Source organism: Dunckerocampus dactyliophorus, chromosome 4 (genome assembly GCF_027744805.1).
Source record: "Dunckerocampus dactyliophorus isolate RoL2022-P2 chromosome 4, RoL_Ddac_1.1, whole genome shotgun sequence".
NCBI lineage: Eukaryota > Metazoa > Chordata > Actinopteri > Syngnathiformes > Syngnathidae > Dunckerocampus > Dunckerocampus dactyliophorus.
Genome location: NC_072822.1, coordinates 15,985,131 through 16,000,994, shown reverse-complemented (window position 1 = coordinate 16,000,994; position 15,864 = coordinate 15,985,131). Strand labels below are relative to the sequence as shown.

Below are 15,864 nucleotides of genomic sequence, written 5' to 3'. Positions count from 1 at the left end.
AGGAAAAAACTTGTGTGTGCTGGAGGATTTCGGTGACACCGTATGATTTTCGGTCGGCCACGTAGTGGTGCAGTGCCTGGTCCACACTGTTTTTCAGTGGGGACGGAGGCCTGCTGGCCTCAGCTGAAGATATAGTTGGGCAGTGGAAAGAATACCGTAATTTCCGATATATAAGACACACCCACTAAATTTTGAAAAAACAGATTTGTACATCCAGTATATAAGCTGCACCGGACTATAAACCGCACATGTCAACATGATAAGAAGATGTACTGTGGCACCAAAAGTCTGTGAGGACCAGGCGGCTCTTTATTTGACAGGAGCCAATCATGAGCTATGAGAAAACTCACGAGTTTATCAGCGCTTGTGATTGGCTGCTGCCAAACAAAGAGCTACCGTTTCCTCACTGACTTGCGAGCAGCACAGTATTTAAACGATTGGTAGTAGTTCTGAAGTAAGGAGATGTCATGAGATTAGAACATGGTCATAAATTAGCCGCACTGCTATATACCGTAAGCCAGTGTTTTTCAACCACTGTGCCGGGATTGTCTGGTGTGCCGTGGGAAAGTATCCAATTTCACCTAATTATTATCCGCAAATAATGTGCCGTTGCCAAGTGTCTGTGCTGTCTAGCAGTGATCGGCAGAGTAACCATGTAATACACTTCCATATCAGTAGGTGGCAGCAGGTAGCTAATTGCTTTGTACAGGCAAAATAATCAATGCATGGATGCGTCAGATGGCGGTGACAGTGACATTGTGGCTTGCGAAACAGTGATGGAGAAGTTTTTGAAAAGGAAAGATGCTAACTCTGAACTGCACCCTGGAAAAAATTCAGACCCAGATGAAGGCCCAGGTATGAGTGGGGGTCAAAAGAAAGCAAAGACGGATAGCTGAAGCAAAATGTCTTGCGCGAGGCAATACTAGCCGTCTTTCATTTGGATTTACTTTCACTGGGGATGCAAGGAAACGACTACGTTGTGCTTGGTGTGTGGTGAAAAGATATCCAACAATGCTGTGGTCACAAGTAAGCTTTAACACAATCTCCAAAACTGAGAGTTGTTGAGGAAGAGTGTCGTGTGTGTCTTTTTTCAATTCCTGCCAGGATATTAGCTCTGTGTTCCTCCTAACAGGCCCAGGTTTCACAGAGTGAGTAGAAATGTGAATGATTCTAAAATACTTTTTATTTTTGTTTGTTTGAGTCCTACACTGACGCTGTGATGGTGTGCCTTGTGGTTTTTTTCAAAGAAAAAAAAAGTGCCTTGGCGCAAAAAAGGTTGAAAAACACTGTAAGCCATAGGGTTCAAAGTTTAAGAAAAAAGTACCATCTTATACACTGGAAATTACAATACTTTTGAGTCCCTTCTCAAACCCACTGACATACCTTTCATAGAGGAAGTAGAGTCTGAGGACACGAATGCGGACAGGTCCATCACCGTAGCTGAGGTATCTTTAGGTAGTCAAAAAGACTCCTCAGGGGAAAAGCTGCGGGGTTGGATGAGTTTCGCCACGTATTTATAATTCCTTAGGTTGAAAGACGTGTTTTCTGCAGAAAAAGGCCTCTTTTCAGAGGAAAAATGTACACTTTTTTGGCACCAAAAATGTACAAATTTGCGGGGATCCATATGGTCTCTTTTCTTGCATGACAGTAATACTAAAATGTTAAACTACTACAGTCTCTAAAGGTTCAACTTGTAAGTCAGCAAGTATTTGGGAATGGGGTGTGCTAACTTTGTGAATGAACAAATCTTGCCCGTCTAATGATGGTACTCCTCTGTGTTCCTTACAGGAAATCCATTTCTTTGAAAAGGGTTTGATTTCAAGCTTCTGTGCGACTGAATACTCTCCACTGGCACTGTCACCCAATACTCCCATTACTGAGAGGACGGTTGCCCCAGACCTCCACTGGTGGGAAAGGCCAGACACCGCAATCTCCGCTGCTTCAAGTGTCAGCTCTTGACTCCAACATCATGTGACAGGGTTTAATGCTTGGATGCAGAAGCCACACGGAGGGGATTTAGGGATGGGATGTATCTGTAAATCTGTCAAAATATTTCTACAAGTCAGAAAATATGGCGGAATCAGACCACGACTGGGGCATTAAGCTGTTGAAACAACATGAGTTTTTTTTTTTTCATTGGAATGTTAAGGAGGCTTACTGTGCAAAATTTAAGCCAAGGGGCTTGGTGTTCTTCAGGCTGTCAGGACCTCAATGACAGTGGAGGGTCCATAAACACTAATAGCTCACATTTTAAGGCTCATAGACAAGATTTACTTTGGTTGTCTTGAGGGGAAAACAGCTCAAATCAGGACAGATTATTTGCTTCTGTATTTGGAAGAGAAATTCATCACATTGTCAGGGGATTGATCATTTTTTCAGTATTTAGATCCCCTCAGGATTCAAGATGAGGACTTTAATAATGTTTTTACAGTAAAGGTTCAGGATCTAAAGGACAACGACATAAAAAAAAAATAATGACAGACGGCAAAGCCAAGATGTGGCCTGTGGATATATTCTTAAAGAGATTTATTTTACACCTCAAAACAAAACCAAAATAAAAAGGATAGGGATTTGGGATGTGGTACATTGGGAATGTATTGACAACTGTAGTTTACATTTTTTTGGTGTAAGCTCAGAGAAAAAAATGTTCATACAGTCATAATAATTGCACTTCATAAATCTAGACTGATGCCAGTATTTCCCCACAACAAAGCTCCATCTGTCTCTTTATTTAATAAATTCAATTTAGCATTGAAATTCCACTGACAAAAGAAATGCTAATTTCAAGACCAGAGGTCTGCTGCACTGATCCAATTTTTCCTCTTTCACTTGAATCCCAGAAGGCAATAAAACATCGCAGTAATTTAAGTGCAGTACATTCAAGGGAATCTCACAGTCATAATAAATATTTCACCGCTCTGAATCATCTGGTTAAGACCGGCCCAGGCTAAATGCATCCCTACCAGGGGCTAAAACGAACAAGGAAAAGCAGTGACCCTTGTCTCTTTTCATCTGACGCCAGAAGAGAGCAAATGATTGTTTTCATTTTTATTTGCAAGAGGAGTGAATAGTATCTCCCCAAATAGGACTCACGTCTTTCTCAGCTTATTTCTCTGTAGTTTATGATAAAACCTGACAGAGAAGGCAGACGTGACACACTTACACTTTGAAAGGAGTCACTCGAGCCTCCGTTAAAAAGGGAGCAAAATCTGTACATTACTCAGATATGTTTATAGGACTGTGGTAGAAATCTTGAAATGACACACGGAAAAATAAAAAAGTCTGAGGATTTTGAAGAGCTACAATGCGCGCACACACTCTCTCTCACACACACACACGCAGACATACACATCTGCGCGCGCATACACTCGACCACATACCTGCGTTAATCAAACGTACATGTCTGGTTATGTTGGCAACCTTCCAGTCACATTCGTCATTGCAACATTTCTTTCTCTTGCGTTTCATATGTTCCTTTTAAATAAGTGTTTCAAGATTTATTGTTACAATGGAGTATTATGGCAACACTGAAAAGAAAAAGATTTTCTAATACAGTCATCCCTCATTTATCACGCTAAACTGGTTCCAAACCCGACCGTGATGAGTGAATTTCTGCAGAGTGGGATTCGTTCTTTATAACTGGAATTATTTTGTAGCTATGGCATAGAAAACCTGTTTAAAATCTTCTAAATACGGTTTTTAACATTATTAGCGCCCTCCAGACATGAAATAACAGCCCTATAGTCACCTTTACATTTGTACTACCCAGTATAGTTCATATAAAATGTAAATAAGACTTGTGTGTGTTGCACTAAATGTGTTCCCTGTGACTTTACGACCAACATAAAATACAACATTCACAATTTCATCGTCTTCTTAATGGCTTATATCTATATTTCATTTAACCATTTTAATGCTTGACATTCCTTAATTTAGGCAAAAAATACACACAATGTGTTTAAATATGCATATTTTTAGACAAATAGGCTGTATTCTACAAAACAGTATGATTTATTAATTAATTTATGTTTGAAAAACCGTGATAGAGTGAAGTCACAAAATTCAAAGCGCGCTGTGGCAAGGGACGACTGTGTTCGAGAAAAAAGTAGTAATGTTGGTCTAATAAACCCAACAAAAGAGATTTCAGCATGTGCAGGAACACACATTTACGCAGTGACATTAAACAAAACATACTGCTTATGATGTTGATGTGCCAAACACTGACTATTTCATTTCATTTTTGATGAAACTGAGACTTAACGTGTAACTTGGCAAGAGCCTCAACAGTCGTCATATAAATAAAAGGATACTTTTATAATTGAAATATTACAACTTTAGTCTGGTAAGATTATGACGTGAAACAAATACAACTTTATTCTCGCAACATTACTAGTGTAATTGTTATTTTTTCTTTTCAGCATGGCCAGAACACTCCTTCATAATTGTCCAGTGTTAGAAGAACAAGCTCTCTCACACAGTAGGTTCTTACAGAACCAAAGCAGCGACTATGCCTCAAACCAGGACATAAGAAACTGCACGTTAGCTTGAAGAGGAATATTAAAATCATACAAACCAAGTGGAAAAAAAGCATTAGAGACACCTTTCCCCATAGCAGCCAATGCATATAATATACCTACAAATATATAAAACAACATAAAATAGGTTCAAGTTTTTCAAGTTTCTTAAATATATAATATCCAAACTACCCAATTCCAAACTTCAAAGTTAACAAGATTCAAGCAGTGCAATTTATGTATCAATTAAAACATCAATAATCATTAACTATCATTTGCTAATCTGACTTGATGATTCTTGAACACTAGAGTCCTGCCTATAATTTCATTGAGTCTGTCTCCATCCATTTGCACGTGTCTGCTTACGGTTTTGGATGCTGTGAGCAGCCCTAATCTTTGGTCCTTGTAAGACCATTTATTTCAGTGACAACCTACACAGTAGCTTCATCCTTAGTATTTGTAAGGTGGGGAGGGGGGTACAAGTGGTGTTTGTACTTCATGTCAAGCTATGATTCCATCAGAAAAATAACAAAAAGAGAGAAAAGTTCAGGCAAGTAAAACATCAGCAACAAAAAAAAAGGGAAACAGAAAAACAAATCAATCCAAAATTCCTATTAGCAAACCACACAATGGATCATCAGGAGAATCTTGAAATCCCTTTTCTCTCCCACTTGCAATCACTAGCGCCTTTCTTTTATTTGGGATTCACACTGTCTGACTTGAAACCACCAAAGATCAGGTCACACAGCACGACGACGGCTCTTCTTGCGAGGCTTGTTATTAAAGCAAATGTGCACACGCTCACTTTCGATTTTCTTTACAAATTCACTACTTGATTCCTGTGATTCATTTGCGCCTCTATCTGTAAACGGGGAGGCGAATGTGTGCGTGCTGGTGGTCTAGCAGGCGCGGTACCGACACAGTCTCATAGCCTTTGCCAAGCATCTGCTCCTTTATGCAGGGTGGGTGGATGTCGTTAATCAGGTATTCCAGAGACTGCAAGCTGCTGCTCAGCACAGACGTGTTGCACATGCTCTTGCTGGGCAGGCTGCAGCACAAACGCCCTCCGCTGTCGATGGCAGGGTGATGATGGTGGTGGTGGTGGTGGTGGTGGTGATAGGGATGGTGCGGGTAGCCCATTTCTCTGTGCCCTGTGACCGACCCACCTGTGGAGCTGGCCAGAAGCTCCTGGGGGTTGTAGCAGTCACTGTCGGGTGTCACCAGGACACTGTTCCATGGCGGGGCGAAGTACTGACCCACTGAGAAATTCCCATGCATGCCGACACAGTTCAAAGGGGAGGAGCTGACTTTGTCCATACCGCCTCCGCCGCTGGCACTTGCTGTCATGTGGTAAGGTCTGGACGAGGATGAGGACACTTGCCCTGCCATGATCCCACCAACTGGAATGCAGCTTTCAGGGGACTTGCTGATAGCTCCTCCCCCTCCACTGCCCCCGCTGTACATTCTGAGCATGGCCTGTTGCTGCTGCTGCTGTTGCTGCTGCTGCTTCTGCCAGAGGATGTAGTCCATGCCATCTGCGTACACCCCACTCTTTACCCCCTCTGTGTTCTGTGGCGGCAGGCTGGGACCTGTGTACACCATGTTGGGCTGTGGCCCCATTCCCACAACATAGCCTCCACCTGAGGAGCTGGAGGAGACCCCCATGACTGTTGTGCCCTGCTTGGAGGGGCTGGAATTGGAAGGTGGTGCCCCCTGACACACCTGCTGCAGAGCCTGAGCTTGGCAATGCTGGTTGATCTGGTAAATGATGCTTTGAATGGAAGGGAGGTTGGACTGTGCGGGTAGGGTGAGGCCACGTCCCCCTGCAACAGGAATCACTGAGCCAGCTACAGTGACATTTGGAGGAACCGACAGCCCGGGTCCCTCTGGAGGCTTCGTGGGCCCAGTTTGGTAAACCATCTGGCTGGGGCCACTGACTAAAGTGCTACTACTAGGTGGATAAGGGGCGACAGCAATGTGGGCTGGAGACAACTTAGTCCGTCTGCCTTCGGAGTTCTTGAGAACACCTTTTGATGGGACAAAAGTAGAAGTGGATGATGATGAGGAGGAGGAAGAGGACTTGACGATGGCAAGCAGGCCATGGTAGCCCCCAGTGTGGAGGTGTGGGTAGGGGCTGTAGCGCTGGCCTGTGGTGTCATATCCATTCACAGTCCGGTTAAGGTGCTTGTGCTGGGGAACCCTGATGTTGGTGGGGAAGATCTTGATAGACAGAGGGCTATTGGCCGTCTTCTGAGCGTAGGCATCAAGTTCTGCCGCAGTGGGATAGCGGGGGGAATGCGTAGGCCCCACTAGCTCACCTGTGGGTTAAAAAGAGAGGAAAGTTTGAGTGAGATTAACTCAACTGGACACACCTCATTTTCCCATGGTCGTTAAGTTGCATTCATTTTCTACCGTTTATCCTGTTCAAGGTCATGGGTGAGCTGGAGCCTATCCCAGCTGACTGAGTGAGAAGTGGGGTACACCCTTAACTGGTCACCAGTCAATCACAAGGCACATTTGGACAAACAACCGTTATGGACAATTTCGAGCCTCCAATTAACCTAACATGCATGTTTTTGCAATGTGGTAGAAAGCTGGAGTACTCCCCACAGAGAGGTCAAAGCTGGATTCAATCCCAGAATCACCTGCCTGTGAGGCAGATGTGCTAACGACACTTCGAACCATTTAAGGAATGCATTTTTCACAAAAAAACCCCATCAAATGTGCAAAGTGCATCTCCGTATTATTAACAACCCGAGGAGCAACATACATTATAACTGCATGTGTAAAAATGAAAACTACTGTAATATACAAATTGCACAAAGTAAGGCCACTAATGTTTTCTGCAAATCATCATGCTTTCACAGGCAAACACTTGCTATACAGACCTGTTTAAAATTTTAAGACCAGTTGAAAAATTGCTTGAATTTGCATTTTGCACATTTGGATCTTCATGAGGTTTTAAGTAGAGCTACAATATGCCAAAACAAGAAGAGGGAGTGAGACAAAAAGCACTTTGAAAAAGTCATTTATTGAAAACAACAATTAAACTGAAAAGGCTGTTTATCAGCTGATCAAAAGTTTAAGACCATCACTCAAAAATAACAAAAAACTCTCCAAACCAGAACAAAACATTTTTTCAGTAGGACTCAGTAATCAGTAGCTCCACCGTTCTTGTTAATCACTTCCAAAACTGGGTAGAAAATATCTCAGGTGGGATCTCCTTGTCATGCCAGTAACAATGGAAGCCATCTGGACTGTCAAGGTTACATTTTTTCTCATCAGAGAAACATTTTTCCACCTTTCAGTGTCCCATGTTTGATGCTCCCTGGCAAAGTCTAAACGGGCAGTTTTGTGGCGTTGAAGGAGACGAGGTCTTAGGATTCGTTTTTTGTTTTTTTAAACCCTTTTCTTATTGCGCTGCAGTCGGCACCAGTAAGGGCCTTAATTTGGGTCGAAGACCACCCTGTGTCTTGATGGACAGCCAATCGAATCCTCCGATTTTGTTGGGTCTATTACTTTACTTTTTTGTTGGATAATGCTCAGGATCTTTACAAAAATGTAGAATGACTGTCTTACTGCGCCTAACCTCAGCAGCAATGGCACGCTGCGAGAAGCCTTGCCTATGCAGCTCGACAATCCGACCACAATCAAAAAGAGAAAGCTTCTTAGCTTTAGCCATGAGGAGGGCATGACAGTGTGAATGCCTGACAGAAAATGAAAATTCTGAGCAAATTTTGGCTTTTATAGCCTGTGGTCTTAAGCTTTTGATCAGGTGATAAACAACCTATTTCAGTTTTGTTTTTGTTTAAATTACAAGTTCAAAATGTTTTTTGTCTCACTCCCCCTTCTTGCTTTTGCATATTGTGGCTTTACTTAAAACCTCATTAAGATCCACATGTGCAAAATGCAAATTCTAGCAATTTTTCAACTGGTCTTAAGATTTTGATCAGGAGTGTATATGAAAACACTGAGGATTCTGCCTCTTTTTATTCACAACTCAACTTTTGGTCACCATGTTGGTTCTGAAAATCAACACACAGCTGTAACATAAATTACATTGACCACAACACTTTATGATCCATGCCTGTCGAAAGAAATTCCAAAGAAATCAGATGCAAATTAAATATTTACATTTATTTTTGAGTAGAGCTGTCACCTCACGTTAACAGCAGTAACTAATTAATTTCTTTAATTACTTTAGCGTAATGAATGCATACGCATCATGGCAGGCCACGCCTCTCTTATCATGACAGGCGCCATTACGACAGGCACAGTGTAGTGTCCCACAGAGTCAAACAGTCTGACATTCTTTTATAACTTTATTATGACCCGAACACATCAACAGCAGTGTAATTTCCAAACCAACACGTCTCTGTCCCTTCGTCATCGGAATGACACTTCCTCATTGTCTCTATACGACCGCAAGTTGCATTCACGGACACTCCGAAAGCTAAAGGGCTAATTTGCCTCGAGACAAAAGTGACATCGAGAATGACAGAGAAAGAGAGAGGGGGACTGACAAAGTGTGTGACAAAAGAATTATGAGGCTGTTCAATTCTGACGCTGCAGAAGACGATGTTAGTGGTTTTAGGAGAATGATGAAGACGGCAATGAATGACTTCTCTCCTAGGCTACTGTTTAACTCGTCATCTTCCATGCACTGTTCGTCACGGTTTGGAAAAAAACATTTATATAATCAAAAGTTTAAAGATCTTTCTGTGTCACATCTTTCTGTGTACTAAATATCCCATGTTACAACGAGGACACCTGCGGCTTATAGACCGGTGCGGCCAATACATGCGCAAATCTTGTTTTCTTTTTAGATTTAGAAGGTACTGGTGCACATTATAGCCTGGAAATTAAGACAAGATAAAAAAAAATATTTCACAACAACAGGTGAAACATTTACAAACTACAAATCTGGCCTTTTTCCATCGCCACATGGTCCTCCGTTAGACTTTTTTTTCTTTCCATCTTATTTTCACTGCCTCCAGTGGAGGTTCCTCCCTCGACGAGTGGATCTTTTTAAAAACTCATTCTGTCAAAAGACGCCACCTTAGGCGGTGTTAAATCGGTGCATTGTGAAATTAATTCGGACTCTCTTTAGCAATGAATTAGGTTAGCCTTGGATATGAGGCGAGGAGGGAGTGGATCAAAGCATGTTTAATTGGAGTGGTACATTTGAGAATTGGAAGTAGTATCATTACACTGGATTCAGAATTTTCATGTGTGAGCAGTCTAGAAGTGTATGAAGGATTCTAACATGTCATGTCATTAGCCTGGTTAAGGTACACTACCCCAATAGGCCACAACATAAGAAACGCCTGCACTTTCTAACGAGGTCCAATACAGTAATGAGCGATATCAAAAATTCTTCCTTTACAGAGACAATAATGCTCAGTTTTGATGGACATTATTATTACAGTATTATGGTTGTAGTTTACAGTGGTGTATCGCATGACACTTAACGCCTGTCATTATGATGCAGTACAGGTCTACACCACAGCAAACTGCAACTATAATACAAAAACACTGTGTTCGATACATCCCTGAAAGTGTTAATCATAATTTAATATTAATAGGCAGATACCGTAAATATTGTAATAAAAAGAGAAATCGCCATGATTAAATACAGTACAGCACCATAAAGACAAAAAATTGTCCCAAATGTCCAAGCTAGGAAACAAAGCAGCCAACAAAAACAGCATTGCAAAATGCACAATGTAAATGCACCGTGCAGTTTGCAATATGAAACCCTCCTATCCCGAAAATTCAATTCGGCAGCAAAGCGGTGAGTGTGAACAGCGATGGCCCTCGTTCAATGAGCCAAAGCTGGTGGTGGCAAACAGGAAAATGGCAATTTCAAAAAACCCACCATGTGTCATTGTTTGGGGGTTGGGCAGGGAGGTGAAGGGCCACGTTAAGAGATTGGATTTAAACAACATTATTCAAGCAATTTCATGGCTACTTAGCTCAGTGCAACAAAAAGTGTGTTGGGGGGTCTTGGGAGAAGAAGTCAATTTACAAGTGATACATCAGCTGCCATAAATGACTTGTGACCCCTGCATAAATACTTTTTTATGCAAAAGGCAACAAAATACACAAATTAAGAGCAATGACGGTGGTGTCAGTGACATAAAGAGTGTGCAGGTAGCAGACTGTGACTAGGACTCACTCCATTTCCTTTCCAATTGCAAAATCATTTTAAAAAGACTCCACAGCCAAATAGCCTCAATCCTCATTTCTGAGCTTCCATTACAGATAGCACGGGGAGTTAATTTCAACAACCCTATGGGTCTCCAACTGTGACAATGATTAAATCTACAAGATCCATATCATAAAAGAAATAAATTGGGAATTTAACGACAGAGGGGAATGGATGTGAATATCCCGAGCTGAATTTAGTGCATGACCCATTCCAGTGTCATTTCTCCTGCTAAGGAAAGATTTCTAAATCAGACCCCCTATAATTTAAATGATCCCAAATGAGAAAAAAACTTGCTTTCATGACAGTCTCATTTTTTAATCATAGAGATTATAAATGTGACAGTAGGTATGAGATGAAAAGCCCATGCCCTCTTAAGGGGCGGAGCCTTGTGTGCCAGGAAGGCCCATCCCCGACCTCACCAACCTTGATGAGGCAGCTTCCCTGGCGACAGACGCTTTGATGCTCACACTCACAGTGGAAAACTGACAAGATTTGTTTGGTTTGCTCTGAAGAGGAAAACACGCTCATTTCAAAGCCCATTGCTGGTCCACATGCAAATGGAATTTTTTTCTGATCTTCTTTACAGGAGGAAAAAAAACATCTTTGATCATCACATGGTTCAAATGAGGAAAGATTCTTGGCTTTCAGGCTTATCAAGGGCCTTGTGTCCTGTCGCCCCAACAAGCCCCCAGCTGCATTATGCCCATCATTCCAACTAATTACTGCCGCATGAGAGAAAAAACTATATTAAAAAAAACAGACAGAAAATTCATTAAAGGGTTGCTAATTCTTCTTCTTCTCAGTGACAGAGTCTATATATTCCATCATTGAGCTTGCATTTCTTCGAAAAGTGAGGAGAAGAAGCCCTCTCCCTCCGTCTTTTCCCAGCCTGGCCCTTGTTTGTCAATAGGCAAAGCCTTTGGCACACCAACCTGGCATCAAAGGGCTTCACACTTCACGGGCCACAGGGATTAGAGGCCTTTCAGGCCTACAAAACCCATCTCGGCTCCACAAAAGCTTCCGGTTATTAGAACTCACAGGCATAAAGGAAGACGAGGGGGAGGAGGAGGCAAATGAGCATCTGGATGCTTCTGATTCCAGTTCTGCCCCCTTAAAAAAGTTCCGCGGTATAAATTTTATAGCCAAGTTGATGACAATAAGCGTGGCCACAAACCGTAATTGCCCTCGCCTACACACTGTCTGTTTGATGTGTCTGCACATCTCTCTCCTCCAGAAGCAGGAAGTCTCCAAGTTGAAGGAGAGAGTCTCTTCTTATGTTAGAACTGTGTGACTTATTGGTTTAGTGTGCAGCAGATCCTAGCTAAGAGCAGCAGCATACAGATGGTGCTCGCTGATAAACACCCTCCAAGGCAGCCAGCACCTCCTCACAAGGTAGGGGCTTTCCTGCACCTGTGCACACTCCTCTGTGCGCCTGTGCATGCAAATACCATGCGTGAAAGCAAAAAAAACAAGGCAAGCAAACACAAACACAAACCTGCTTCTGCACTTGTGTGTCTCATTTGACATCAGTGAAGCATGTTGTTATCCTCTGCTCAGCACTCTCTCATGAAATGTAGGGCAGGGACAACAACAGGTGCCTGTGCGGGCGACAGCCTGCAATGCCTCCTGGGCTAAATGCTTCACACTCGCTTCATTTCGACATGCGACAGCCTTGTAAGGATTAATTATTTCCCCCGAGGACGCAAGAATATGCTTTTTCCCCTTCCTGAGAGAATGTGCATTCACAAGCACATGAAACAGTAAACGAAGAGGGAGACCTGAGTTTCAGGAGAAAGGAACATTAAAAGGAATGTAAATAAAGCAAGCATATGATTGCACTGCATTGTAGATGAGATAAAAATGCAGGCGCCAGGGAGTCGAGATGGCAGGGAGGCAATTAATGGGCTGACCTTCGTCCTTAATAATCCAGTGCCTGGCACACAATGCCCGTGTGTCAGGGCAGCACATCTTTAAATGCCACCCCTCATTAGCACGATGCACGCAGTGAGCAAGGCTATCTGTGCAGCGTTACACTCTGCAGCGGTCAGACAGGCACAGATATAAAGTGTGGGATAACATGGCAGCATGGGGCTGTGATATGATCTGGAAATCTCATTCCACTGGGAGGATGGCCACTCTCATTTCTCTCCATTTTTGATTGGCATGAAGCTCCCCAAGCGCAACGTCCTTGGTGTACCCAGTGCTGTCACTCTGACTGCTTGTGTGTGTGTGTGTGTTTGGAGAAGGGAGTGCCCGATTCTTAACACTCAATTAGCACTCCTTTAATTAGCCAGCAGTACATTCTGAATTCTGATGAACTAATTTTCTTGGTGTGAGCGTGCATGGGGGAGGCCTGCTAAAGACGAGGTCCATTGGGTACAAAACAGCAATAAAGAGGGAACTGGTTAGATTAGACTGTAAAAAATAAATCCATTAAATTCCGAGCACTTCTTTCGAGTGAGAGGTCAAATTGTGTTGATCACAGAGAGGCAAAGGCAGACAGGGAACGTGTGGGGGGAGGGGAGGGTGAGAAGTAGAGGGGGAGGCAGGTAAGGGAGAGGGAGGTAAAGCAGATAGAGCTGTGTAAGAGTGCAGCTTCCAATACAGAGGACCACCAGAAACCTTTGCATTTTAATTAAGAGGTTTAAATGAACAAGCAAAGGAAAAAGTCAGATAACTAACTGAAACGCCCTTGCTCTCAACGATTGGGAGTGATCTAAGATTATGTAGAAGTTTCTTCTTATTAGTGATGGGGGGGGGGTTCAGTATTTCCTTCCTCGCTTGTGCAAAGCTTAGATGAAGGGAGATGACTGTTTGGTTGACTTACAATTATGATTTCACAGAAAAAATGAGTGCAAAGCAAACAGAGCTTTACTAGAAGAGATTACCAGCAAGCAATGATTATGTTTTATGTATGGGGATGAAAATCATTGGTTAATTGTGTGGAAGTGATTGTTGATTAATCAAGTCTAAACGGGTGAGCAGAGAGATTAAGCCTAAAGTAGGTTGTGGCCTGAGGAAGAACATCATGACATCATGCATTCATGCAAACTTCCACTGCAGCACAACTCCTCTGCTTCTGCAGAATTATTCCACTAAATATGACATTGGCATTGAAACCTGTCGATCAAGGAATCTTTGTGAAATGCCTATCTGTGTACAGAAAAGCAAGACTAACAACTAAATAACTGAACATAGATCACATTTATGTCTTGCACCACATTCCAACACACAGGGACACTTTGCCCTGAACGTCACTACAATGACTATGAATAATTCATGCATCTTCCGAAAGGAACTGATCTTGGAAAAAAGAATGGGGTGTTACCTTTCACCTGTTGCTGAGCTATTGCCTGATAGCATCATGGTCTGTATGGCAATGGGGCCCTGCCTCCTTTAGGAGCGCTGTTGGGGACGGTATCCTGAACAATACCTGCCTTGTGCTAATGGAGGTGTCATCTGGCACAGGCCTGATTAGTCAGCGATTACAGCCAGGCCTCAATTGCCGCGACTACTGCCGCAAACACAATGCGCCCTGATAGAGCCAGCTGTTTGGTCCTCTGCAATTAACCCTGCATCCCACTCGTCTCCGGCAGTGCGCTGCCTCTAATTGACTATCGCACACACAAAGCAGGGGCTGTGGGGCCAGACCCCCTGGACACAGGCCTCCCGCCCCTCTGCCACAGTGGAGATGATAATAATAGAGGCGTCCCGTGGACTAAGCCGCCAGTCAATCAAAGCCTCAGTGCCCCACAGGAGCTTCCTGATGAGCAAGAGAGCAGAGGAAGCACATGTATGAGGAAGTACTGGAGCATCCTCGCGGGGGGTGGGGGTCGGGGGGTGGTGGACAACTTGAATATGCCTTCAGTCAAAGTACTAATCAATTCAAGTGCATGTGAGGAAACCCTGCTGCTTGCTAGATATCAGGAAAGTCATTTTTGGCTCTGCTCATCTCAAGGTTGATTTTCTGTGCTATGCAGGAAAGGAAAAAAAATCAAAGCAATTATTTGTCAGCCTTCTGTTATCTATAATTGCAAAGATAAAAATCAAACTGCAGTGATTTCTCAGTGGATAGAGCTGTCTGAATTCACAGTTGCTTGTGTCATCATAATCTTCAAACAAATGCATTGTCTGCACCTAACTCCTCTCTGCCAATGCTGAAGGTCTCTCAGCTGGGAATAGTTAATATTGAGGATGCTGAATTATCAATGTAATATTTCAGGCACACACATTCTAAGAGGAAACGTTTTAAGCAAATGCATCACTATGTGGATAAAATGAAAGTTAATTTGTCAAAAATGTGCCACTCTGTAAGCACATAGAGTGTTTGTAACTACACCAACATGTTACAAAAAGGATCGTGAGAATGTTAAAGCAATCTGCACACTGATCCCTCACAGGCACGCACACATGGCACAATGTCAAAAATGGATTTAATCATTAAAAGAGATTTAAAAAAAAAACCTTGGACAAAACATCCAAATCTAATCTTTCATTTTACTGAAGCCACTCTCATCTCAGATGCAATCTATTTCCTTCACAAGCAGATAGAAGCAAAAACTAAACAAACTTGAAAGCCTAATTATGGATCCTGTTTAAACATTATGAGTTCATTCAGTTGGCCTGCAAAGAAGTGGTTCACATAATCACAGGAGATGAGGTCCACAGAACAGTGAGATGTTACAAGTTTTACTGATGTTCCCACAGAAATTAGGCGAGACGGAAACCTTGGAATCATCTTCAAATTTAGTCAAATCTATTGAAAAGATTGAACTAATTGGACAAATCACTGCAAATTTGCGGTGATCAGTTCCGTATTTATTTATTCATTTTTATTCAGTTTTCTTCTTTTTCTTATCGGTCATGTCTTGCCTTGGTTGTTTTATTTTGTGATTAAGTGATTGAGTTCATTATAATATTTTTGCAGAGTTGCTGGAAATGTGAATTTCTTTTGGAGATATAAATAAAGTATCTCTCCATCCATCCATCTATAGCCATCCATCCATCCATTTTTTATTGTATTTTTTCACTTATCCTAACTAGGGTCCGTGGGGTATGCTGGAGCCTATCCCAGCTGACTTTGGGCAAGAGGCGGGGAACACCCTGGACTGGTCGGCAGCCAATCGCAGGGCACATACA

At 42.5% G+C, this 15,864-nt stretch overlaps 1 protein-coding gene across 2 annotated transcripts in view; it reads right to left on the bottom strand.

Moving 5' to 3' along the window:
* Nucleotides 1-1,402: 1,402 nt before the first annotated feature.
* Nucleotides 1,403-15,864, bottom strand: part of fam222aa (family with sequence similarity 222 member Aa) — a 72,795-nt gene continuing 58,333 nt past the window's right edge. The window contains exon 4 of one of the 2 annotated variants that reach the window (XM_054772737.1): nt 1,403-6,832. In XM_054772737.1, the coding sequence (XP_054628712.1) occupies nt 5,373-6,832 (1,460 nt within the window). In that variant the 3' untranslated portion in view covers nt 1,403-5,372. The remainder of the gene's footprint in view (nt 6,833-15,864) is intronic. The other variant, XM_054772735.1, reaches the window with a different exon arrangement.